The 27,656-nt window shown below is 38.4% G+C and overlaps 1 protein-coding gene across 1 annotated transcript in view; it reads left to right on the top strand.

The window, feature by feature from the left end:
• Positions 1–27,656, top strand: part of SYNJ1 (synaptojanin 1) — a 92,426-nt gene that overhangs the window by 42,985 nt on the left and 21,785 nt on the right. Inside the window, exons 10-22 of the mRNA XM_052650552.1 lie at positions 501–582; positions 3,345–3,497; positions 5,872–6,037; positions 8,278–8,301; positions 12,081–12,272; positions 14,577–14,661; positions 17,689–17,829; positions 18,871–19,063; positions 19,298–19,456; positions 20,616–20,772; positions 21,357–21,474; positions 21,574–21,789; positions 25,273–25,351. Coding sequence (XP_052506512.1) covers positions 501–582; positions 3,345–3,497; positions 5,872–6,037; positions 8,278–8,301; positions 12,081–12,272; positions 14,577–14,661; positions 17,689–17,829; positions 18,871–19,063; positions 19,298–19,456; positions 20,616–20,772; positions 21,357–21,474; positions 21,574–21,789; positions 25,273–25,351 — 1,765 coding nt within the window. The remainder of the gene's footprint in view (positions 1–500; positions 583–3,344; positions 3,498–5,871; positions 6,038–8,277; positions 8,302–12,080; positions 12,273–14,576; positions 14,662–17,688; positions 17,830–18,870; positions 19,064–19,297; positions 19,457–20,615; positions 20,773–21,356; positions 21,475–21,573; positions 21,790–25,272; positions 25,352–27,656) is intronic.

Consider the following 27,656-nt stretch of genomic DNA (forward strand, 5'->3'; position numbering starts at 1 on the left):
CATCTTCCCCACGTCACGTAAGTAGAAAGTGTTAGAGCTCAAATTCATCTAGCTCCAAATCTCATGCTGCTCTCTCAGAGGCTGTCCCATTTCTCTCATAAAATTAATGTCATAATATTTCTTGGCCTCAGTAAAGATTATTTAATGCAGATAAAAGACATTGGTTATTGTCTGTTCTGCTGTAGAACTGCATGGTTATAAATCTGAATGTGTGTTTAGCTCCTGACTACTGGCCTCGTTAAAAATAAGTTGACTGGAGAGATAGGTGTAATAGAGAGTGGATGGCAAAATGTTAGCGCTTATCGAATCTGGATGGTGGGTATATGGATGATCACTGTAAAATTCTTTCATCTTTTTTGTGTGTTTGAGAATTATACTAGAGAATTGAAGTAGGGAGAAAGTAGACGCTACATTTTAATCAGCTTAATTTTCTCAGTTTGTTTAAGCTTTTGTTATTTTTGTTTTAAACTGCCCATTTAGTTTCACTGAATTTGTTTCAGGTGCCAGAGTGGTACAGTTCGAACAAACTGCTTGGATTGTCTTGACAGAACAAATAGTGTGCAGGCATTCCTTGGTTTAGAGGTAAAAAAAATATATATGTGTGTATGTAACTTAATATCAAATTCTTTTTTCAGTGCTTTTGTGATATTTATGTTTGTCATTAATTATTTTTCACAAAATGAAGTTATGCTTCATTTTCACAAATAAAGTTTTACTTCTCTTTTAGTTTTTTTTTTCCAAGTAATGTCCTTTTTCATTTAAATGTTTCCTTTATCTGTTCTAAATACTTTCTTTAGATAGCTTCTGTTTCCTTTTATTGTTTGTTAACTTTGCCTCAAAAAAAAAGGCCTGCTGTTTATACTGTTTTAGTAATTGTCTCGCCTGCCTGTCTTTTGGATAAGCAAAATATATATATATAATATATATATATTATTCTCAGCATTGTCATTAAAAAAATAATTTTATTTATCTAATTTGGGCTGTGCTGTGTTTTCATTGCTGCATGGGCTTCTTTTCTAGTTGTGGCAAGCAGGGCCACTCTCCTGTTGCGGTGCTGGACTTCTCACTGCAGTGGCCTCTTGTTGTGGAACACGGGTTCCAGCGTGCTCGGGCATCAGCAGTCGCGGCTCCTGGGCTCTAGGGCACGGGCTCAGTAGTTGCGGCCCACCAGCTTAGTTGCTCCGCAGCATGTGGGCTCCTCCCAGACCAGGGATTGAACCCGTGCTTCCTGTGTAGGCAGGTGGATTTTCTAGCATTGAGCCACCAGGGAAACCCTTGTATTGTCTTTTTAAAAGTCCTTTTGGAATTAAGGAGGATCTATTTTCACATGTAGAACCCTAAAGGATTATATTTTTAACAATCTAAACCAGTACAGTTTACACAGCAGTTTTTAAAAAATTGCTACCAAAACCAGGATCAGTTGAAAAATGTCATTGTTAGAATAAAAGTGAATGAGAGCCAACTTCTCTAACACACTCTGCTTAAAATTTTTTCTTTAGTACTTAACTATCAAACTCAATCTAATTTAGGCATAATCTCAACTGTGTGACAAACTGTGTAGCAATGCTTAGATTTCTCAGTCTTGCCTCTTAAGCAACTGTCAGGGTCATAAGACTATGGTGTGTCTTCATTTAGTTCCGTAGAAACTTAGCATAGTTCTCCAATACTGTCAAAACAGGAAGAGAAAGTAAAAGGTCCTTATTTCCTCTAGCAAATGATCTTAAATTTGGCTAGAATATTGGTTAATTAGTTACTCTGCAGCTGAGATTCATTCAGTCTCAAAAGGAGAGTACCATGTATAGAATTTCCTACTAGGAAAATGTATTTTTGATGTAACTAGATTTTACTGCTTTGCCTTTTTTGAAATCTGTTGTTGAGGATTATCATTATAATTTAGAAAATATGACAGAGAGAAGAAAAGTGAAAACAGGCATTTGATTATTGGGATTGAGTTTTATGAGATGTCTTGGGTTTGTGTTGAGTTCTCTTAAGTGGCTAAAGACATTTAGTTAGAGTAAGCTTGTGAAACACTTGAACATCTTCACTGAACGCAGAACAAGTGTTAGTTTTCAGAATCTGTCTTAGTGGACTACCCACTGTTTGTTATTAATATTAGGTGTGAGAGTACTTACTCCCCTAGTAGCTTGACTGGTTACAAAATACACTGCAAGTGTAAGTAAAAGCAAACTGCTTGTAGTGAAGACCAGTTTTGCCCAGTTCTTTGAAGAAAGAGCAGATGATAAAGGAGAACCTGGAGGCTTGTTTGCTTTATTCTACATGCCAGCAAAAGAACAGCCCTGGTGTAAGTCTAGGCAATTGGATTAGACCCAGTAGAGAGTTTTTAATATTATTTTAGTTTTTGATCCCTGTGTAATTATGGATAATCTCCATAATATCTTTAGCTTATAGGTAAGATAAAAGGAGACACAAGTGGGAAGGAGTTAAGTAAAACCACAGGGGCATAGACTATGACTGGATTCCAAATAAGAGAAATAGACTGGGTAAAGATTATACATTGCTTTGATTTTGCCAGACTTTAAGGCTAAGAGTCATTCAGACAAAGACTTCTAAACACATATACTATGATGAAGGAACTGTGGTAGCCTCAAGATCCTTGCATTCTTCGAATACTGTGTTCCCCCTAGTTCTCCTTATATACTTTGCTGATACGTATTCAGTACATTCAGAGCTGTCATGACTTTATTCAGAAATATGACTTATTTAAAAATTTTGATATCACTTCAAGAGCAGCTCTGCTTTTCTCATAATCTCCTGACCTTAATTACCCAAACATATAGAACCAAATGCAAAAATTAAAGAAACTTGGTTATTTGTATATATTTGTAAATAAACTAAATATATTTCTCTGCTCCAGTGGGTGCTGTTGCATAATTATTCTTTTAGGTGAACAAGATGAACTAGTCTGATTTATAGGAGCTTTTTTTTTTTTTTCATTTTTTTGGCCCCACGGCTTGTGGGATCTTAGTTCCCCAACCAGGAATTAAACTCAGGCCCTCGGCAGTGAAAACAGGGAGTCCTAACCACTGAACTTCAGGGAATTCCCTAAAGGTTTGGGACATTTTAAAAAGCTTAAAATCATTTAACCAGAAAAAGTTCTTGTTACTACAAGGATTGAGTTACCTGTAGGTTTCATTGATGTGATAGTTACTTTAGAAATTGGCATGGGGGGAAATAACAAAGCCTATTGAACTTGAATTTTAAGAATCCAGACTGACAGCATCCTGTAGCTATAAATTTTTGGTTTGATTCTGGTAGTTCTTAAAAGGTCACGTCGTAATAAATGTATTTATATACTTATAAAAGTTTCTTTTCTGCTATTTTAGATGCTGACTAAACAGTTGGAAGCTCTTGGTTTAGCTGAAAAGCCTCAGTTGGTGACTCGCTTTCAAGAAGTTTTTCGATCAATGTGGTCTGTGAATGGTGATTCAATCAGTAAGATTTACGCAGGAACTGGAGCCCTTGAAGGAAAGGCTAAGGTAGATCTAGATTATAAAAGATCCTCTCTTTTCTTCTTTAATAAAACTTTAAATGAACTCTTTTAAATTAGTAGTTTTTTTTTAAGGTATCTGTTTTAGAATTCTTTTTCATCATGTTTTTATGTCCTCTTTATTAGCTCCTTCCCTAGTGGATACTAATGATTGAATGGATAGTTATTTCCCTAGGTTTGAGAGGTATATTATATATGTATGACATATTTAGTTGTTTAGTGATCTACTAGGCTTACATATGTATTCTGATTTTTTTTAATGATTTTTCACTTACATACGTGTTTTAATTTTTATACTGTTTATTTTTATTAAAAATATGGGGTTTTTTTAAGCCTTTGCTTTTCTTTTTTTTTTTGGTCGTACAGGGCAGCATGTGGATCTTAGTTCTTGGATCAGGGATCAAACCCAGGCCCCTGCAGTGAAAGTGCAGAGTCCTAACGACCAGACTGCTATGGAATTACCCAAAATATGTTTGTTTGTTTTCAAATTAGGGCCGTCTTTGGTGGCCCAGTGGTTAAGATTCCATGCTTCTAGTGCAGGGGGCGTGGATTCGATCCTTAGTTGGGGAATTAAGATCCCACAGGCTGAGCAGCACAACCATAATTAAAAGAAAAGCTCCTCCCTCCCCAAATAATACTCTTACCAATAAAGAGTCTTACCTTATTTGCCTTTGTGTCCCCAGTACTTGGCACAGTACATACAGTTGGATAGATGTGTGGCAAGTGCTGGATGGACAAATAAATCAATGGGTAGTTTATGCAACACCACCTATGAACCCAGTGCTATTAGGGCTGAAGTTTTTATTCTTTTTCTTATCTTACCTTGACAAGGAGGCAATCAAAAAATGTGCCTTTGCAAGTGTGAGGTGTGGATGTAATTATACATCTGTATGTCATCATTACTTTTTATTTGTTGGTATTATCTACAGACTGCTTCTGCTTTAGTGTTTGTCCCTTACTGAGGGACTTTGGGTACATACTTGAAATATTTTCATTATATCCTTAAATATTAACCTTTTATGGCTTCTGGATTCAGCTGAATTTATTAATGTACTACAGCCCTACAGTTTCTCAAATTACCCCAGGAATAGAAACAGAGACATTTACTACTTGTATAGTTTCTTATTTAGTCTCTTCAGTATAGCAGCTGAATTTCATCATCTCAGAGTCTTCTGTTTTCCACCTCTTCCTCTTCTTCTGTGTCTCATAAAATGCCACGCCTCTGTTCAGAAGTACTGGCCTTAGCTGCAAAGTGCCTTTTTTTCAACTCAGAAATAATTTGTATTGACATTTACAAATATTTACTTCTTAAATGGTCCCTATTTTGAAAAACCTGATGTTGTTAAACTTTCATGTATTCCTTTTTTAAATAAACAACATAATTCTTGCTTTTAAACCGGATTCTCTACAACTATTGCTTAAAATATTCTTTTATGTTCTGCCTCTTTGTTTCTGCAGTTGACTATGTACAGAGGTTACATATATTTTCAGTGATCTTTTCTAACAAACTAGATATGAAATTTTATGTATTAAATATACTAGTCTGAATTGACCTGAAATCTAACATCTGAACTGCTCTTTCTTTTCCTTTCCCTGGGTTCCTTTTGATTAATTGCCTGATAATGTGAATGGTGAGTCTCTTTTTTAAAATAATGTCATTTACATTTGTTTTATGGAAGGAAATAACATTTTTAAGCCTCAAATCCTTGTTATTTCTTTGAGGAATAAAAATTACATATTGCAAACTAAAGTTTTTTTTTTTAACTGTTTTGGCACACATTTCATATTTTTATATTTACATAGGCAAAATGAGCTAAAATAGAAAACTGTAGTTTCTATGTTACAGGCTAGACTTTCACTCTCATGCTCAGTTTTGTTTCTAACTAATATCAGTTACTTGGGAGCAATCTCAGTTTTATTCTCTGCTGTTGTGTGCTTTGGAGTTTTTCTGAGAGTGCAGAAGTGCAGCGTGTCCTCTTTCTCCTCTGCTTCTCCCCACCCGCCCCGTCCACCCCAGGCCTTACAGTCACAATGGGAGAAGTGATCTCCTTGTCTTGAATAAGCACATCTCAGTCTGTTTCCTCTCCAGTAAACAGTTGCACACGTTTACTGCTCTAGATGTCATCAGTGGATGCAGCTGTGGCACTGAGCCTCTTCTGTCTCTCTGCAGTGCTGTTATCCAAAAGAGGAAAGGAAGCAGTGACATCTTAATGTGCCATTTTAATGTGACGGTTTGATATTAAGAATGGAACGATGAGGTCCTTCTTACTACAGTGAAGTCGTATACAACTTATCTGAAGTTTCAGAATACCTATTGAGTGAAAACAATGTAGAATGAAAGTCCATGCTTTTTTCCCCAACAGGCTGGAAAGTTAAAAGATGGTGCTCGTTCAGTTAGTAGAACAATTCAGAATAACTTCTTTGACAGCTCCAAGCAAGAAGCAATTGATGTTTTGCTCCTGGGAAATACTCTAAATAGTGATTTAGCTGACAAAGCTCGAGCCCTTTTAACTACTGGAAGTTTGCGTGGTAGGCATACTTACTTTATATTTTACTTTATGTTGTCTATATTCCTTCTAAAAGTCCAAGAGGTGAATGTAAACTTATTTACATGTATACTTTCTAGTTTGAGTTGATTAAAATAGTTTTTTGAAGGAATTTCTATCAGTGTAATTTTCTAAAATTCTGTTCTCCAAAGAAAGTTTGATTCTCCTAAAATATTTATAGCATTAGCAGAATTATTAAGCTGTAAACTGAAGCCCATGCATGTTTTCTTTTATAGATTATGATTGAGGGGGGAAATGATTTAAATATTGCTAACTTTATTTAAGGCAAGATTTCATAAAATATTCAACTAGTACTTTCAGTATTCAGTAACCTAATTATGTAGAAAGCATTGCTTTATTGAAAAAAACAATACCTATTCTCGTTATTTTACTAATCACCACCCCAGACTTGGTCTTACTTTTTAAATGCTGCTGTTTGAATAAGCTTTAAATCATATTAATAATTTTAAATGTTGCTTATTATTGGACACTGTCATCCCTAGTTTTAATATTTGACATAAAATATATGTCAGGCTTTTAGAATAGCTGTTGATTTTTCACTGTGTTTCTTTAAAACCAAAAGAATTTGAGCTCATGTCAGTGAGCATATTAAGCAGGATCATGGGAAAACTCAGTATACATTGTATAACTTATTAAATTAGACTCCCTTAATTTCATTTTTTTTCTATTTTAGCTTTCCAGCACTCTGAACATTTTTTTTTTTTACTTCTGTTATCACCCAAAAGAACCCTTTCAGTTTTCCCTGTTCAACTAGGAGAAATTATTCCTCAAATAATCTCCTCATGGGTTATCACTTGTTACCATGGATTCTTTCAGAATTCTGCATGGTGCTGAAGGTAGTTAATTACAGTCAGCTCCTCGGGGATCTGTGAGTAGGCTGGGGGACTGAAATCTACTAAAGCTCTGAACACCAGAATCTGATCAAAGCTACTGCTTTTAACTTCAGGCTTTCTTCCAGCAGTAGATACTGACTCATTTGCGTCTTATCACCTCTTTCCACCTGTGCCTGCTTTGATATGGAGGCATTAATCAGCAACCACTGAAAGTAAGCTATTGAAGGAAAGAGAAGTGAGGGACCTGAATAATTCCCAGACTTGATCATTAATTTTTTAGTTTCCTGCACATTTTACTATGTGAAAAAATGTACCCTTAGAAAACAGTACAATCAGTTCTGCTATAGCTCTTATTCTAAGAATGGGAATTTATTCCAACAGGGATGCTATGTCAGGAAAAATTGTGAGCATAACGCCAATTCTGTAGTAGTTCATGCATGTTTCACTGGTAGTAGTAGTGCTAGCGAAATGCCGAAAGCTGCGTTCAGCGTAACTGAGGTGGATAGAAGTACACAAAACACACATGTACATGTGCATAGACCTGTCCCTCCCTCTGTCCACCAGCTGTGTGATGGGCCAGATCCTCCCATATCCGCTGCCACAACTTAATATCCGGTTTCAGAGAACCCTTCCAGCATTCACAGTTGCTCAGGCCTCTTCCTGCTCATTTCTATAAGCAAACCTCAAGTCTTTTTCAAGATAGAGTACCATATGTTAGACGTATTTGTCCATTCCTTAACCGTTTAATGTGTGTAGGGTTCTGCTACTGTTTTTATAGCAGGTTCCTGTCTTGGCACATCATTGCTGAAGTGTCTGAATGTTGCGCCCAAACCCAAATATTTTTGCCATGAACCCCGTGCCTGTGGGAATTTGTACCATCTTGCATAGCATGGTCATTCTGTTGGAATGTATGTGTTTTTTTAATAACTGAACTGATTGTACCTGTCAGCTGGTGAGTCCCAAAAGAATACTCCAAGGTGTGCATTAGGGCAGTATCTGCAATATTTCAGTGTCCTCCAGCCTCTTAGGTTTTCGGGTTCGTATTCTCCCTCAAAAGTATGTGCACTTGCACACTCAACAGATGTACATATAGGACCGGCCTGGAAAGCAGGCCTAGAACCTTCTGATTGTGAAACTGTACATCACTATGTCCCCATAGGATTTTTCTTAGATACATACAGTGGGTTTACATCAGTTATTGTAATTTATTTTATCTTTGGTGTCCTTCAGTCATCAGAAAAAAAAGTCATCAAACTAAATCAAAAGAAAAAAATGAAGCCATCTGAGGTTTTGTCATAACACTCTAGACTTCAACTGTAACTTACTGTGTTACTAACGATTCTTTGTTTTTTTCTTGATGCATCCGTAGTTTCTGAACAGACATTACAGTCAGGTACAGTATAGAAAATGAACCTGTCAATAAACACAACTTTTTCTCAATTTTTTTTTTAAAGTGGATGTTGTATATAAATAGAGCCACAAATAAATGGAAACTTTATTTTGCCCTCTGATTCTGACAGGATAAATTGATGCTTTGTTTTAATCTGAGAAAAGGAATTTTAAGTTTGAGAAAACAGAGTACTTCATTTAGAAGCAGCTATGCCAAGCTCTTTGTCTTCTTGTAGCAAGTGCTTAATTGCAATTAAATATGGGTCATCTAGTTTTAATTTTACATTTCAGTGAACAGACATTATTAGTGTTATATTTTGCCCTTTATTGTTGTTTAGTCACTAAGTCATGCCTGACTCCTTTGCGACTCCATGGACCATAGCCCACCACGTTCTTCTGTCCATGGAATTTCTCAGGCAGGAATGTTGGGGTGTGTTGCCATTTCCTCCTCCAGGGGACTTCCCAGCTCAGGGACTGAACCTGCATCTCCTGTGTTGTCAGGAGGATTCTTTACCACTGAGCCACCAGGGAAGTCCTGGAAAAAACCTAGATGTGACTCTTATAGATTAATGTCAAAATACTACCTGTGATATTTACAACTGCTCAATAGCGCTTTTCACACACATAACATTTTTAAAAAGACATTGACTCATTTTCTCATATGGTGTGTGAAATATTTTCTGAAACTGGAAGACCTGCACTAAAATGTGATCTGAAACCTTTTAAAAAGCATTAAGATTGCTAGCAAAGTTAGAAGAGCCAAGTGTGTAAGACCTAAAGGTCTTATTTTTCTTGTCATTCCGATTCTTAAAAATCTCATACCTTCATTCTCTGGACAGGGTTTATGATCTTGTGTTTAAACTTGAATCTGTGGCAAAGGGAACTCTTGCCAGAAACTTTGCTGAAAAGGCAGCTTTTCTTCCCTTCACTTAAGATTTGGTATCACTTAAGATTTGGTATCACTTAAGATTTGTTTCACTTAGTTATTTTTCTGAGTGTTTTAAGACACTATAGGTGAGTTTTTTGAGAAGATGGAGGTAGAGAGCACTTGTATTTATTTTTGAATTAACATCATGAAATCCGTTTGCTGAAATGATACGATATTTAGGGATGGACATTTGTTTGAACAGAGACACATTTCTTTCTGCACGTTAAGGTGCCAACCAGTTTTTTAAAAAAAGAATAAACTAGGAATTTTAAGACTTTTTATTCCCATTTATAAACTGGCTTTAGTAGCTTATTCAACGTGGCGACATGTTTTTCTTCACACAATGCATTGTATGTCTTGCTGCATATTTTAACCGTTAAATAATTATAGAGCTTCTGTTTTCATGTAGAAAGGATTGTAGAAGCTGTTTTCATAGTAGTAACAATGGCAGTGACTTCGATTAGAAAGACCAGTGTTGATCTGTGGTAATAGAGAAGGATTCTTTATCCAGGTTCAGCCAACTTTCAGGTAGCCATATCAACAGGCCAGAAAAACAATCTGCTTTCATTCCCACCGGACACCTCTGTGCAAGTAATGAAATAACAGAGTTAGAAATGTATACATGTGCCCCTAGGACCAATGAGGATGTGCTTGTCACCTGAATCTGCAGTTCTTTTGTGGGATTCACAAGTCAGACTATTTTCATTCTAATCCAAAAATGTGATTTGCCTTTTTCACTCATTCTTTCACAAGCCTGCTTGCTGTACCTTGATATCCATTCCAAAAATAATATCATAATAAAATAAGATCACTTGGTGAAAGCTGAAGATCATTTTGATTTCTGTCTCCTCTTGGCAGTTAACCACCCTTTTAAGGGCATATTCTCTATCATTATTAATAGATTGAAGTCCTAGAAAGTTTCTATTTAAGTGCCAGGATTTGACTTAATCTGAATGAAGTGTGGTTTAGAAGGCAGAAAGTTAGGTGGAAGCCAAAAAGTAGGTGGAGAAGAGAGATTGAGGATTCAAAATGTATTTCACATTTATTCATTTAGCCATTATTTACTGAACACTCAGTATGTACCAGGCACTCTTCTAGTCTGGAGATACTGGAGCAAATAAAATAGACCAAAACTGCTGTATAGCACAGGGAACTCGACTTAATGATCTGTGGTGACTCAAATGGGAAGGAAATCCAAAAAAGAGGGGATGTATGTATACATGTAGCCGATTCTCTTCGCTGTAGAGTAGAAACTGACACAGCGTTATAAAGTGACTATCGGGGCTTCCCATGTGGTGCAGCAGTAAAGAATCCGCCTGCCAGTGCAGGGGGCACAAGAGACGCGGGTTTGACCCCTAGGTGGGGAAGATCCCCTGGAGGAGGAAGTGGCAATGCGCTCCAGTATTCTGCCTGGAAAATTCCGTGGGCAGAGGAGCCTGGTGGGCTATAGTTGCAGAGAGTCAGACATGACTGAGCACATACACACACACACACCCCAATAAATAAATAAAATGAAAGGATGTTCATTCTGTGTGTGTTAGTCACTCAGTCATGTTCTACTCTGTGACCCCATGGACTGTAGCCCGCCAGGCTCCTCTGTCCATGGAATTCTCCAGGCAAGAATACTAGAGTGTGTTGCCATTTCCTACTCCAGGGGATTTTCATGACCTAGGGATTGCACCCGGGTCTCCTGCATTGCAGGCAGATTCTTTACTGTCTGAGCCACAGAACTATCATATTATCAAGCATATCCACTTCTGGATATATATTTGCATACTGAAGTGGATAGCCATTCCGTTTTCCAAGGGATCTTCTTGACCCAGGGATCAAACCTAGATCTCCTGCATTGCAGGCAGATTCTTTTACCATGTGAGCTACCAGGGAAGCTCCATTCATTCTGGTTCCCCCACACACACAAAAAAATCAGATTGACCAACATTTCTGCCCTTGTGGAACTTCCATTTTCAGTGAGGGGTGACAGTTAACAGAATAAATAAATAAAATGCATAGTTTGTACATGGTAATAAACACCATAGAGAAAAGTGAAGCAGGGAGGTGATATGGACTGTAAGAGACAGAATGCGCATTTTAATAAGCTGGTCCGATGGAAAAGCCTCGCAGCAGAGTTGATGCCTGCAGGTGGTGAGGGAAGAGTGTTGGAGCAGTGGAAGCAGCCAGTGCAGAGGGGGTCCAGGGTCAGAGCAGTGAGCGAACAGGGCTGGGATGGCAGCTGAGGGTAGAAAGGCAAGGCAGGCTGTCTGGGGTCTTGTAGAACATTGGTGAAGGCTTGGCGTCGCCTGTGAGCTGGGAGGCTTTTAGTAAGGTCTTCATTCTCCAACATCTCATTATTGTCCGTAATTTGTGTTTGTGTCAGGGAGCTGTTTTTCATCAAGCTCCCTGTCAGTAGCTAGAGTCCTATATGTCATGGTTCTTGAATATCTTTCTTTGGGGAAAAATAACATATTTACTAGCTTCCGAATGAAAGTTTTCTGAAAGTCAGTTGCTATATTCCTTAAAATTTGCAATCTCTGATTTTGTGTATCATAAAATAATGTACTATTTCACTGAAACAGAACTGTTTTGCATGTTTTATGTTGCTGCATTAATTTTGTAATAGTTTTTTTTTACTTGGGCTGTTGTACTTCACGTAGTTGATATTTTAAAAGTGTATTGGTTACTTGCATTGTGCTGGGCTCTGTGTTCAAGGCTTATCTCTTTTGTGCCTGTGCATGTATTTGATGCTTGTTTGTGCTGACGATGGTAATTGTACGTTCTAGCCATCATCTCTCAGTTACGAAGATCAATTTTTGTAAATGTTTTCATGCAGCCAAAATCTTGTATTTTGTTTTTATCAGCATCTTCTAAAGTACTAAAGAGCATGTGTGAGAATTTCTACAAGTATTCAAAGCCCAAGAAAATTCGAGTATGTGTGGGCACCTGGAACGTGAATGGCGGGAAGCAGTTTCGCAGCATAGCTTTTAAGAATCAGACCCTTACGGACTGGCTTCTTGATGCCCCCAAGTTAGCTGGCATCCAGGAGTTTCAAGGTTGGCATCTTACAATATGGATTAATTAACCCTGACTCTGATGTATTAACCTAGAAAACAAATGCGACACTTCACAATATGCATTACTTTATAAAAGAAACTTCTATGGCACCCCACTCCCGTACTCTTGCCTGGAGAATCCCATGGGTGGAGGAGCCTGGTAGGCTACAGTCCATGGGGTCGCTAAGAGTCGGACACGACTGAGCAACTTCACTTTCACTTTTCACTTTCATGCATTGGAGAAGGAAATGGCAACCCACTCCAGTGTTCTTGCCTCGAGAATCCCAGGGATGGGGGAGCCTGGTGGGCTGCCGTCTTGGGTCGCACAGAGTCGGACACGACTGAAGCGACTTAGCAGCAGCAGCAGCATATATACATCTGAAGACCAGCATTCTTCTTAGAGATCAAATCTCTTCAAATCTTAGGTCTTTTGTATTCATAGACCTTTCTCTACTACTTCATAGGAACCCATGGTAAAGTGAGAAATCTTTTTCTTTGTTATTTGATTCTCAGAAAACGTAATCCATACGTGAGTAGATAACTCTTTTGTGTGTGGGTTTGTGTATTTATTTTTTTAAGATGTGATTCTTTTTCCTCCTGTTTTTATTCTTTAAACTGATGCATAGCAAATTTATTTTGTGATTGAGAATTTTTCAAACCTAATGTATTTCATTTTTCAAATATAGTCCTTCATTTGCTAAGATAAGAAATAGGGTAGGTCATGAGTAGGTTTACAAAACTCATTTTGATATTTATTGTCCCTTTATACAGAACAATACTGATTCATCCTTGTAAAAACTCATCACTGAGTTTGGGTGCTCTACCACCAAGCTCTTAATAGCCAGTACCAAGCATTAAGCTGAAGATGCTTTTATTAAGATTTTTAACTAGAATCATGAATTTGAGGACTGTTTGCTTCGACTTGAATTCCTTTTTAAAATGGTACACATTTACCAAGTGTTATTTATGAAGGGGATATGTATAGGAAATACTGTGAGATACAGATTTTTCTTTTTTAGTTGCCTTTAATCAGTCACACCTTAAACCCTGGGAATTTCCCTAAACTTTTACTAAAATGCCACTTTTCATTTACACTGACCCGAACTTGAAATTGTAGCTGTAGTATTAATAGTAATAAAAATAATAAAATAACAGCTAACACTACTATTATGAGTACTTGACATCTATTCATTTAATCATTGTAACAGACCTGATACATAGTCGCTATTAGTATTTCAGTTTCCTAGATGAGGAAACTGAGACACAGGAAGAGAAGTGACCTGCCCAACATCATGCAGCTAGCAGTGACAGAGCCAGGATTTAGGGATGGACATCTGGCAGTTTGGTTCTGGAGTTGTGCCACACTGCACTTTGTGTGTGAACTTGGGCAAGTTGCTTAGATTTTTCAGAGCCTCAGTTTCCTGTCTGTAAATAACAGGCAGATGTAATCTGTCTCATAAGGTATCTGTAGTAAGAGAGAAGATTCACATGTAAGCCTTGCACATAATAGCAGTCAGTAAACACTTAATTTTTATTCCTCAGTATTTGTTCATAGTATTTATAAGCTCTTTCTCGAGCTATTTGTCCCATTTCTGAACACTTGGGCCACCCAGGCTGCCCTGGGCTTGCTTATCTAAAGCAGCTCTGTTCTCCTTTGGTCAGCCATGGGAGAGCTAATGGCTCGAAGAGAGGGGTTGGTCTGAAGCCCTGACTTCCCATTTTCCTAGATTGCTTCTACCTAGGAATTTCCAAATTAAAGTGTAAAATTCCCTCTCAGCTGTTGGTTACTCACCCACCGTATTGTTTGTGCTCTTTCTGAAAAATTTCTTGGTGGCTAAAGAAGGAGTGGATTTATGTATACTTAGGGTTGATTTGCATTGTTGTACAGCAGAAACCAGTACAACATTGTAAAGCAATTATCCTCCAATTAAAAATAAATAATTAAAAAATTTTTTAAATCATCCATTTGGATTCACCTTTTAGCCTTTGAGAAGCGGCGTGTTTCTCTGCTGTCCATGGTTCAAACTTTGGCAAGAGTTCTTTCAAAAATGATTTCTGAAAGGACTTAAGAATCTTCAAGAATAATAGTCTTCAAGAAAAGCAAACTTAGGTCACCTAAATAGAAATTGAAAGTAATTTTGTCCCCCTCATAGTTTTTTGCCTTTAATTTGCTTTTGGTTAAACTTGAAACACAAAAATGGACTTGTATGAGATCTGATGTTCATCTTAGTTCTGTTGGGGTAGGGAAGTTGCTATTTAACTAAGGCCATCTTTTAAAAGCCTTTCTTGGATGCTTAATTTTAGATAAAAGAAGTAAACCAATGGATATATTTGCAATTGGTTTTGAGGAAATGGTAGAGTTGAATGCTGGAAACATTGTGAATGCAAGGTAAGCCAGCCAGGTAACACCCAGGGAAACTTTCTAGTTGATAAACATGGGGGTCAGGTAACTAAGTCCTTGTTACAAGCATAGATAAAGATAATATACGTGAAGATGCTTTTTAAACTGTAATTCAAATAATAGTTCTCAAACTTTTTGGTTTCAGGTCTTTCTACACTCTTAAAACTGTTGAAAATCTTAAAAAACTTTTATTTATGTGGTTTTATCTCTTGATAAGTTATCACATTAGAAATTAGAGACAAAAATTTTTAAACATTCAGTTCATTTAAAAATAACAATAATAAACTCATTACATGTTAACGTAAGTAACACATTTTTTTTTTCTGAAAAGTAGCTATTTTCCAAAACAAAAATTTACTAAGAAGGATGGCATCAATTGATAGTTTGCAAATCTATTTAGTCTGGTTTAAGATGGCTGGGTTCTCACATCTACCTCTGCATTAGTCTGTTGCAATATGTTGTTTTGATTGAAATATATGAAGAAAATCATATGAATATGCAGTTGGAAACCAAAATATTTTAATAACCTTTTTGGTTTTTTTATTCTCTGATAATACTCAGCAAATAGTCGTTTTTAACAGTTAGTTACAGTGTGGAATCTGGAACCATAGTGATGAACTTTTTGTGCTCAGTTAACATTGGTCTGTCTTTTACCCGTGTATGATTTTGACACGTCATTCATTAGGCATTTGGAACATAGTAGTAGTAAACTAATTATGTGTATCTTTCAGATCTTTCAGAATTATGTAGATCTTTCAGATTTTGATACATGTCATTATATAATATCAAAACATAATATTGGTTAATTTCAACACAAAGTAATTTAATCTCTTCAGCAAATTCTTCAAGTATTGGGAAGCTTCAAGATCACAGTAGCAAATACAGGTTTATCAAAATTCCCCCTTTTCCTTCAAAATGTAAATTTTATTATTAGAAATATACACCATAGGTCATGTCCTTTGAAAACACAGGCATGGTTGAAAACATGTTTGCCAGATAATCTAAACCTGAATAACCATAGTATGTCTGTCACTATTTCTTCCAACTAAAAATTGTATTCTATAAAAAAAAAGTGGCATTTCAGCTGTGACCTCAGACTTGAGTGCTTTTTTCTGAAACAACCATCATGTATGTATTCAGTGTGCAGCAAAAGTGGTTGGTTTGTATTTTTCCATTCATTACACAGAATGTAAAAAGATAGGCTTCTAGGATTGAGCTTTGACAAAACTGGAAATGTTTACTGCTTCATCAGGATGTTCTTAGGTGAAATGGCTATTTTTGCTTGCTGTTGGAGGTTCTGGGGGTTTCCCTGTTGGCTCAGACAGTAAAGAATCTGCCTGCAATGCAGGAAACCCAGGTTTGATCCCTAGTTTGAGAAGATCCCTTGGAGAAGGGAATGGCAACCCATTCTAGTATTTTTGCCTGGGAATTCCCATGGACAGAGGAGCCTGGAGGGCTGCAGTCCATGGAGTCTCAAAGAGTGGGATGCGTCTTGGGCACAAACTTATTACTCTGAAAATGTATAAAGAGAAAGACAAGCATTTTTCCTACCTTCTTTGTATAAACATGTTTCATAATAACTGGATAGTTGATAAAAGCTCTTTACATAAGAATTCCAATTCATTACAAATGCTCATGGAATGCTGAAATTATGAAATGAACATGTTGTAACCTCTGTTGATGGATAAGGAAATGGCAGCCCACTCCAGTATTCATGCCTGGAGAATCCCATGGACAGAGGAGCCTGGCAGATTATGGTCCATGGGTAGCAAAGAGTCAGACACGGCTGAAGCAACTTAGCACGCAACCCCTGTTGAAATAATGGGTCTAGGCAATGATCATCAGTTGATGTTAAAACTTTATAGAAGGATCAGTGGAGGAACTTCTTTACAAAGAGTTAATTGTCACAGTCTGAACAGCCTATTAGATGTAATATCTCAGAGATTACTTGCTTCCTGCTCTGATGCAAGACTGACTGTACCATCATGAGGTTATTTTTGCCAAAACAAATCAATAAAATTGAATCTCGCTTCTTTAGTTACCAGTTTAAAACAAAGCTGACAGAAGTACAAGGTATCATGAAGACACATCAGGCAAATCCGGACTGTTAAACATCTTGCAGACAAATAACCCAGCTTCTTAAAACGTAAAGAGCATTAAAAAAGAGGATGGGACAAGCTGAGAGACAGTTAAAGACTGAGAGAGACTTGAGGAGGCGACAAGCACATGCAGTGTGTAGACCGTGTTGAAACCTTGTTTTAAAGAAACCAACTATAAGAAACTTTTTTTTGTATATAACAGGAAGTGTAAATATAAGCTCAGTATTTTATGATATTGAGGAAGTGTTAATATTGAAGTGTGATAATGGCCTTTTGATTACAGAAAAATAAAAATCCTGTTGCATTAGTGATGCTTGGTAAAGCATTTTTGGGTGAAATGGGTAATTTTTTCTCAGATTTGTCATAAAATATTCCAAGAGTAGAGAAAGGGGTAGGGAGTTACGGAAGAAGAAAGATTGGCAAAATGTGGATAATTGTTGAAGCTGGTTAATGGGTATATGGTGGTTTATTTTATGCTTCTCTTTTTTGTATATGTTTAAAATTTTCCATAATAAGTTTTTAAAGAGATATTATAATCCATAGAAATAAGAAAAAGGGGAAAAATGTTCTTCTCTGTTATCCTAATGAATAAATAAAGAGAAAGCGTACAAGCTTGAGATTACTCACACAGTGAGCACTTATTTAATAAGAAAGCTCAAATTTTCTCTGTAAGGGAGTCAAAGGATAGACTTTTGATGTGTGATGTTCTTTTGGCTCAGTTTTTGGTTTTCCTTTTTTAAAGGAGACAAAAACACCCAGCCCACATAAAGATTTCACTGTTGGTGTGGATTTCGTGATGTCACTAATTTTATTAAATTTGGGCATATAAAGGTATAATTGATAACTGTCCTACAGAAATAGGCTGTATTACTGTCACTGTCTTTTTGAAGATTCCCTTGTTAATATTTTCTGGTAGCACAACAAATCAGAAGCTCTGGGCCGTGGAACTTCAGAAGACCATCTCCAGAGACAACAAGTATGTGCTGCTGGCCTCTGAGCAGTTGGTGGGCGTCTGTCTGTTTGTTTTTATCAGACCACAGCACGCTCCCTTCATCAGGTGAGTAGACAGATGGCTCTCCTAAGGCTGCCTCCTAACACCAGATAACCAAAAGGCCTGGCGTATTTGTGGCTTCAGAGAAACACTGACGCATGGTTCTTGTTTCTGAATATTCTTTTTTTTTTAATTGAAGTATAATTGATTTATATGGACTTCCCAGGTGGCTCAGTGGTAAAGAATCCACCTGCCAATGCAGGAGACACAGGAGACAAGAGTTCAGTCAAGGGGTCGGGAAGATCCTCTGGAGAAGGAAATAATAACCCACTCCAGTATTCTTCCTTGGGAAATTCCATGGACAGAGGAGCCTGGCAGGCTACAGTCCTTGGGGTCGCAAAGAGTCAGACACGACTGAGCATGAACATGCACGATGGGTGATAGTTGATTTAAATTGTGTTAGTTTCAAGTGTATAACAAAGTGACTCAGTTATACATTTGTGTGTGTGTGTGTATATATATATATTCTTATATATATATATACTTTTTCAGATTCTTTTCCGTTATAGGTTATTACAAAAAATTAACTGTAGTTCTCTGTGCTATATAGTAGGTCTTTGTTGGTTATCCATTCTACATGCCCTCTCACTCACACCTTCCCTTTGGTAACTGTAAGTTTGTTTTCTATGTCTGTGGGTCTGTTTCTGTCTTGTAAATAAGTACATCTGTATCGCTAAGTAGTATTCCATTGTATTTACATACCACATCTTTATTCACTCATCTGTCAGCGGACACCTAGGTTGTTTCCATGTCTTGATACTGTGAATGGTGCTGCAGTGAACATTGGGGTGCCTGTGTTTTTTCAAATTATAGTTTTCTCCAGATATATCCCCAGGAGTGGAATCCCTGGATCATATGGTAACTCTTGTTTAAATATGTTCTTGATTAAAGAATTGCTAATAGTTTCTCTCCACTATTTCACAGGCTTCCCCTACAAAGTGCCCATGATGTATAGTGCTGTAATTATGTAATAGACATTCCTCATTTCTTACACACGCAGAACTATTGAAATTTCTGATCTTTGATTTCGAATTCTTCCTTTTAAAGGGATGTTGCGGTTGATACTGTGAAAACTGGAATGGGAGGCGCAACTGGAAATAAGGGAGCAGTTGCAATACGAATGCTGTTCCACACCACAAGCCTCTGCTTTGTCTGCAGCCACTTCGCTGCAGGGCAATCCCAAGTCAAAGAACGAAATGACGATTTTGTAGAAATAGCACGGAAGTTGAGTTTTCCAATGGTAAACTCTTGCTGCTTGTTTTCGAAAAGGAAGCTTTGAACATATTTCAGTTCACCCCATATTCTGTATCAGGTTTTGAAAAGTTGGAATAACTCCTGGAAATGTCAGCAAATAGATATCTCCTTGTGTTATTACTGTGGGGTTAAATAAATCGAACCTGGCAGGGGTAAGGCAAAGAAGAAGTTGTAAAACATTTTGTGAATTGATTGTTTGAAATTCTGTCTCTGCTTCCAGGGAAGGCTGCTCTTCTCCCATGACTATGTGTTTTGGTGTGGCGATTTCAACTACCGTATCGATCTCCCTAATGAGGAAGTGAAAGAGCTTATCAGACAGCAAAACTGGGATTCTCTTATCGCAGGAGATCAGCTTATCAATCAGAAAAATGCTGGACAGGTATATATATACCTAAGATACTTGCATTGGGAAGAAGAGGATGTCTGATTATGAAAACATGCTTTCCCTAAAGTTTTTGTTTTCTTTTTTTTTTAACAACCTCTTAGTGTCTATACTTAATAAGTATGTGCTAAGTCACTTCAGTCATGTCCTTCTCTTTGTAATGCTATGGACTGTAGCCCACCAGGCTCCTCTGTCCATGGGATTCTCCAGGCAAGAATGCTCAAGTGGGTTGTCATGCCCTCCTCCTGGGAATTTTCCAGACCCAGAGATCAAACCTGGGTCTGTTATGTTTCCTGCTTTGGCTGATGGGCATTCTTTACATTAGCACCACCCAGGGACCTTTACTAAGTATATATAGTTTAACAGATAGAAAATTGCCTTCTCTTTTTAAAAAAAGGAAATGGAAAGGAAAACTTATAATAATTTCCAGGAGGAAAAGTATATCTCTATAAAATTCACTTTCAAGTAGTAGAAGAATATACTTTTTTTCTTTCAGTAGTCGCAAATTTAAGATCTTACTCATCAAGGCTACTGCTGTTTGGCTCTTAAGATCTTATGGTAGTCTACTTTAATTTTTTGTTATTTATTTATGGCCATGCTATGTGACTTCTGGGATCTTAGTTCCCTGACCAGGGATCGTACCTGCACCTTGCCCTGCATTGGAAGCGCAGGCTCTTAACCACTGGACTGCCAGAGGAGTCCCTGGAAGAATTTATTTTAAAAAAATGTTTAGGAAGAGGTGATTGAGGCCACATGATATATGGTACCTTTCTGGTCATTAGACTTAAAATCTGATGGATACCATGTAACTTTCTTAGGCCTCAGTTCCTCTTGAGAATAAGACATCACACAATGCGATTTCCAAAATCCCATGCAGTTCTAAACGTTTGATCCTGCTCACAAGTCTGGTGGAATTTCATCATTCAAAAGTTTTTGTACTTTGTTTACTCAGACATCAAGTGAGTGAGATGATAAAGCCCACGTCCTAGGTCATTTTGCCTTAAGCTCTGTTCCATTCAGTTAGAAGTGTTCCTCAAAGGCATGTAGATTTCATGAGTCTCTAGCACATGATAGACATTTAGTGCATGACTGCCTGAATGAAAACAGAATGTTTTTGCCTTTTTGAAATAACTTCCTTTATGTATGTTTATTTTAGATTTTTAGAGGATTTTTAGAAGGAAAAGTGACCTTTGCTCCGACGTATAAATATGACTTGTTTTCTGATGACTACGACACTAGTGAAAAGTGCCGCACCCCTGCATGGACAGACCGTGTCCTCTGGAGAAGACGGAAGTGGCCTTTTGATAGATCAGGTGGACATCTTCATTTAAATAAGTCCATGCAAATTTTACAAGGAAGAGGGGAATGATATAAATACCAAATAAGGCCAAGAGGACTACATTTTTTTTCTCAGCCTAGGTTATCTAGAATAAAATAAATACAGTTTACATATAAAGCTGAAAAAAATTCTCAGACCTGCTTATAATAAATACTTTGATTTTTCAGTCTATTTTCTTTCAGTGAAATAGTATCATATAAAGAAAAGCAAGGGAAAACATTTTATGCAATTAATAACTGAATACTAAGTAAGATTTCTAACTGGAATAACTCAAGTGGTTTTGCAAATATTTTGAACTGCTACTTGTCTGTTCAATTATTCATAAAACTCTGACCATGAAGTCTCAGAAGTAAAGGCTCATCTTAGTTTTAACTAAGTAAAGCATAATATGATGCCCTCACCAAAAAACCCTGACTTAACGGAGTCTAGACTTCATGCCCATTAGCAAGTGTCTGGTGTCCCAGCCTCAGGCAACTGAAGCTAGTGAAATGAAGGAGCTTCATGTGGTCTGTCATGCTCAGGTGACTTCTCCTGTGTTCTGTTTTATTCTGACTGCAGCTGAAGATTTGGATCTCCTAAATGCTAGTTTTCAAGATGAAAGCAAAATCCTCTATACATGGACTCCTGGCACTTTGCTGCACTACGGAAGGGCCGAGCTGAAGACTTCTGACCATAGGTTTAAGCAATCTCCGTATTTCTAATCGCGCTTGAAGTTTATTTGAAATACGTCATTTCTGTAATGTTCCTAACATGTCTCCCTTCCTTTATACTGAAGGCCTGTCGTTGCCCTGATTGATATTGATATATTTGAAGTTGAAGCTGAAGAGAGGCAAAACATTTATAAAGAAGTAATCGCAGTTCAGGGTCCACCAGATGGTACGGTGTTAGTCTCAATCAAAAGCTCTTTACCAGAAAATAATTTTTTCAACGATGCTTTGATTGATGAGCTTTTACAGCAGTTTACAAATTTCGGTGAAGTTATACTCATAAGGTGAGTAATGTAAAAAAAAAAGCAACTCATGATTCACAAATAATATCTTCTGTATTAAAAGTTACCTTACTTAGTATTTGACTAGAATGTGAGTATTTGTGGAATTTCCCTGGTAGCTCAGTCAGTAAAGAATCTGCTTGCAGCCCAGAGACCTGGCTTCAATCCCTGGGTTAGGAAGATCCCCTGGACAAGGAAATGGCAACCCTCTCCAGTATTCTTGCCTGGAAAATCCCATGGACAGAGGAGACAGGCAGGCTAATCCATGGGGTTGCAATTGTCACACACGACTTAGTAAGTAAACCACCATGAATATTTGTATCTTCTAACTAAAAGAAAATCATGCTATAGAAATATTATTCAAAGAACCCATGGGTTTTGAAACTGGACTCTCTACTTAGAAAATTTAAAGTTACGGAGAAGGCAATGGCAACCCACTCCAGTACTCTTGCCTGGAAAATCCCATGGATGGAGGAGCCTGGTAGGCTGCAGTCCATGGGGTTGCTAGGAGTCGGACCCGATTGAGCAATGTCACTTTCACTTTTCACTTTCATGCATTGGAAAAGGAAATGGCAACCCACTCCAGTGTTCCTGCCTGGAGAATCCCAGGGACGGGGGAGCCTGGTGGGCTGCCGTCTATGGGGTGGCACAGAGTCGGACACGACTGAAGTGACTTAGCAGCAGCAGCAGTGAAACTTTAGGTGAACAACTGATGACAAAAATACATGCACATTTACATATGTTCTCTCAAGACTCCTATACACTATAACATGGAAGCCCTGTGGAAAAGTGAATGTGGGATATTAGTATTTTAGTTTTTTGAGGAGAGATAGGAGTAAAGCAGGAGAAGGCAATGGCACCCCACTCCAGTACTCTTGCCTGGAAAATCCCATGGACGGAGGAGCCCGGTGGGCTGCAGTCCATGGGGTCGCGAAGAGTCGGACACAGCTGAGCGACTTCACTTTCATTTTTGACTTTTATGCATTGGAGAAGGAAATGGCAACCCACTCCAGTGTTCTTGGGTAGAGAATCCCAGGGACAGGGGAGCCTGGTGGGCTGCTGTCTAAGAGGTCGCACAGAGTCGGACACGACTGAAGCGACTTAGCAGCAGCGGCAGGAGTAAAGCAGGATGACTTTTCTGCCCTCCGTTTAAGACATCAAATGTTCTCAGCAATTTTAAGTGATTTGATTTCCATCTGGTGGAGGAGCAGTGCTGCCAGGCAAACAGTTAGGAGTTATCCTTCCCTGTCTTGGTTTCCGGCATTGACTTAACCATCTGCCTTTTGCAGAACTAGATGCCTCTTGCATTGTTGAAAAAAATGTTCTCTTCCCAGTGTACAGCAGTTTTGACAAACTGAATAACGTGTGTTTGAATTTCCTAGGGAAGAGGTACTATTAAATTCCTTTCTGTGCTGTTTTATGTGTTTATTGAGGGATGTTTTATAGCTGTTGAGTGGGCAAGTCTCTATACTGGGTGCTCTGGCAGACAGGAGAAATTGAAGATTCAGTTCCTATTTGAAATCTAAGAAAGATAAGCGTGTGTATAATGGCTTCCTTAGGTGTTTACCAGAACAGCCCACAGAATGAAAATGGCTTGGTTTTTTGCAGGGTGAGAAGCTTGCCTGAGAAGCCTCCTCTCCTTTCTGAGAGTAAATGGGCAAATAGAGAAGAAATTATGTTTAGACTTACCTCAAATTGTTTGACAAAGCTCTACCCCACAGGTTCGAAATGAAACAAAAAATCTCTAGAGATCTTAAGACTCCAGCAAGTACATGGTGAAATTTCCCAATGACAGTAAGCATTACCAAGTACAGAAATGCCAGACCACTGGGAACGTCACATGGGCTGTGTGAGTGGGCAGCACAGAAGCAGATAAGTGTTCCTGGGAGCAAGTGTAAACTCTTGCTGAGAGTTTACAATACTTTTTCCAATAATAACAAGCATTTTGAGGAAAGCTTTTGGTTGCAATTTAACACTGTCAGGAGAGTGGGTAATTTTCCTTGGTTTTATGTCGTCACAACAAAAATTTGAGGTGATGGACATTAAAGCCCTTGGCACATCACAGCTCTCAGATAGTGTTACAGCTCCCTCGGTTTTATTTAGAAAATAAAGGAAGATACATCCTCGAGGCATGAGGGCATGCCGACCCAAAAGAAGGGACGAGAAAAGAGAGAGCTAGCGCTCTCTCTGGGTAAGAGAGAACCCAGAGTGTACATAAGGGATGAACGACTGACGCAGGGATAGGACCTTCCTGCCTTTTTTCTAGTCTCTAAAGAGCATGGTGTTATTAGGTAGTTAAGAATAGGAGAAAGGAGTCCAGAATGGTGGTGACAAAAGGGAAAAGCCCTCGAAAATAGGACAAAAGAAGGTCCGGGGACTGGAGTGAGGACCTCAGGTAGAACAAATAGCGCCCCTGGCTAGCCCCGTTTACGTAGGGCAGGCCCAGAGGGAGAAAGAGACACGTGAAAAGAGGAGCCAAGGGGCCGGGAGTCTCCCCGCGTGTGCACGCTCGTCTCTCGCTCGCTCGCTCTTTTCTCGTCCCGTCTTTCGGGTCGGCATGCCTTCATGCCTCGGGGGTGCATCCTCCTTTATTTTCTAAATAAAACTGTGGGAGCTGTAACACTGTGTGAGAGCTGTGATGCACCAAGGGCTTTAATGTCCATCACCTCAAATTTTTGTTGTGTCGAGACAGAACCAAGGAAAATTACCCACTCCCCTGACAGTATTAAACTGCAACCAAAAGCTTTCCCCGAAATGCTTGTTATTGGAAAAAGTATTGGTAACAGAACAAGTACTGGTAACAAAATAAGGGTAATGTTATCCTGACATAAAGAAAAACCATGTGGTACCTCCTCACCTAGAATATTCTGATTGTTCCACCCTAAGACCACCAAGGTAGAACAGACAGGGGAGACATGGAAAGTTAAGGAGGACAGGAATCCTGTCCCCTGTCACCTGTAGGCTAGACTGATCATCACCTTCAGCTCTAGAATAAGCCAACTGTTAGGGAATGACTGAAGTCACGTATGCAAATTATATGTAAATAAGATTTCCTGGAAATGTAGATGGGGCAGGCTACTTATATTAATTGGGGGGTAAGTCTAGAATGCTTTTGTCCGATTGAGTAAAAATAGGAAAAAAGTACAACACACATTTGGAGTTCCACAGATCCATTCCTTCTGACAGACGGTAACACTGTATTGGGTTGACGAAAAATGTCGTTTGGATTTCTCCATACCTTCTGGGGTGGGGGGGGAACCCAAATGAACTTTTTGGCCAACCCAGGATCTAAAGGAATTTGAATGCTTTTAGGGAAAGAGTGCCCCCTGCAGGTCACCGCTGGCCCTACCGCTCCCAGGCTTGTATTTTTGCTTCCTGGCCTCTGTAAGCCCTTGCTGATCAGTAATCATTGGACGAGTTGTTGGGCTGGTTATATCTGAGGTATTCATTACGTCTTTTTATTGTTTGTCTTTCTCTTCCTTAAAGATTTGTGGAAGATAAAATGTGGGTTACGTTTTTAGAGGGAAGCTCTGCCTTGAGTGTTCTGAACCTGAATGGGAAAGAGGTAAAGTAGCATTTGTTGAATCTAAACCATTCAGTGATTTACTGTCTGAGGTATTTTTAAGATACATGCAGTAAATTATATAAACATGTTTCGAATATTTAGTTGCATGATGCCTCGGATTACATAACATCCAACATCCTAATTATTTTTTAACTTTGACAGACTGAAAAACTAGAAGTAGTATGTCACTTCTGTGTTAAGATTTCAATGGAGAGTTTTTCAATTAACTGGTCATTTCATACTTCTCTGGCAAGCTGTTTATGACCTTAGCCTGTGTTCCCCCGGGGTATTCATCTTCTGAAGCTCCCTTGATGTTAATTCCTTTTCATAATGTGCTGTACTTGTTCTTCCCAGTTCATCTTGTGACTTTGTTGTTTCACCATGTAGAAATTACTGATTTTTTAATTTAATTCTGCCTTTAACATCTTAAGCTTTTCCTTCTCCCATGGTGTCATTAATATTTAAGAGCAGCTCTCAATTTGCCATTCCTTGTCAGCTCGTACTCCTTTTTAGAATCTTTCTTTTGTCTTTCCCCTGGTAATTTTCCTTGTTTAGTTTTTTTCCTCCCTTGTATTTCAGCTCTGTCTCTCACCCTCAAGTCTGTGTTACACTTTTAGAAAGTACCCACCCTTAGCTCCCTTAAAAGATTTTCAAAATTCTAAAAAAATAATGTTTCTAGAGAACACTTTGAAAGTCAGACATTTCCAAACCTCTGCTCTGTCTTTGTTATTACAGTTGTTTCAGCCCATATCTTCTAGATGCAAGTAGATCGATAGGAACTCTTCCATTTCAGGGGAGAATCTGGGAAAAGTACAGTGTAAGCAGAGCAAACCTAAAGGATAACCTTCTTGAGTATTTTTTTCCAGCATCTAATTTCTTCCTTTTCATTTGGTTCTGATCTCTGCTAAGAGAATATTCTTGATGAAGTGCATCTTAAGTGGCCATGATAGTGACTGAGGCTTAAGAAGACTTGTTAGTATTCTTTGGTGAATGCATAACAAAGGTTGTTGACTTAAAAAAATAAATGGTCCATGAAGCCTATTGCCTAGTTCTGGCTTCAAACCTCAGCATGGATGCTAAATTCCTATTAAACACGACTGTGCGGTTCAGGCCAGCAGCTGTCAGCCTTTCCAGACTGTGCCATGAAAGAATTCTGATGTCAGTAGCATTTAAGGAAAGTATTTTTAATGTGACAGGACAATGTAACTTGATTATAATACATTGATTGTTTTAGACTATACTTTTGTCTAAAAGCTTCTCAACTTTTTAGGAATAGCAGTGTGCCAGTTTCACAGATACCAGGCTTGGTGTTTTCAGAATGGTTAATTTTTGTTGAAGATTTAAAATGATCTTAGATTCTCTTAAGTATGCTTGTGACATTTGAAATACTGAAAAGTCTAAATGAACGAGAAAGTATTTTAAGAATTTTCTGTCATTTCTTTGATTGTCTCATGTGGAAACAATTAATCTGTGGATCAAAATCAAAAGAAGTATAAATTTATGTAGCAGAGTTGTCAGTGAATTTAGATCTGGCATCGGAGAAGGTAATGGCAGCCCACTCCAGTACTCTTGCCTGGAGAATCCCATGGACAGAGGAGCCTGGTGGGCTGCAGTCCATGGGGTCGCTAAGAGTCGGACACAACTGAGCGACTTCACTTTCACTTTTCACTTTCATGCATTGGAGAAGGAAGTGGCAACCCATTCCAGGGTTCTTGCCTGGAGAATCCCAGGGACGGGGGAACCTGGTGGGCTGTCGTCTATGGGGTCACACAGAGTCGGACACGACTGAAGTGACTCAGCAGTGGCAGCAGCCGGGAAAGATATTTACTGCAGCAAAGGAAACTTAAATTTGTGTGCATCCTAGAAAAGAAGACCTGAGATTAGCAGCAGTAGGCTGTTTTGTTTTGGCCACACTGTGTGGCCAAATCTCAGTTCTGAGGTCGAGGATTCAACCTGGACCATGGCAGTGCTGGCATCACCAACTCAAGGGTCATGAGTTTGAGCAAACTCCAAGAGATAGTGAAGGACAGAGAAGCCTGGCATGCTGCAGTCCATATGGTCGCAAAGAGATGCACATCACCTAGCAGCTGAACAACAGCAATGACAGAAAGCCTGGAGTCCTAACCACTAGGCCACCAGGAAACTCCCTAACAGGTTTTTAAAGGGAGGATTGGGGACATTTGAAACTAGGTGACAATACAGTGTCTGTGAAATGATTGTGTTGAATGAATCTAGCTGAGTTAAGCCTATACTATTGTTATAACTTAAACAGACACTTTATTCCAAGATATTTAATTTTCATACC

Source organism: Budorcas taxicolor, chromosome 1, assembly GCF_023091745.1.
Source record: "Budorcas taxicolor isolate Tak-1 chromosome 1, Takin1.1, whole genome shotgun sequence".
NCBI lineage: Eukaryota > Metazoa > Chordata > Mammalia > Artiodactyla > Bovidae > Budorcas > Budorcas taxicolor.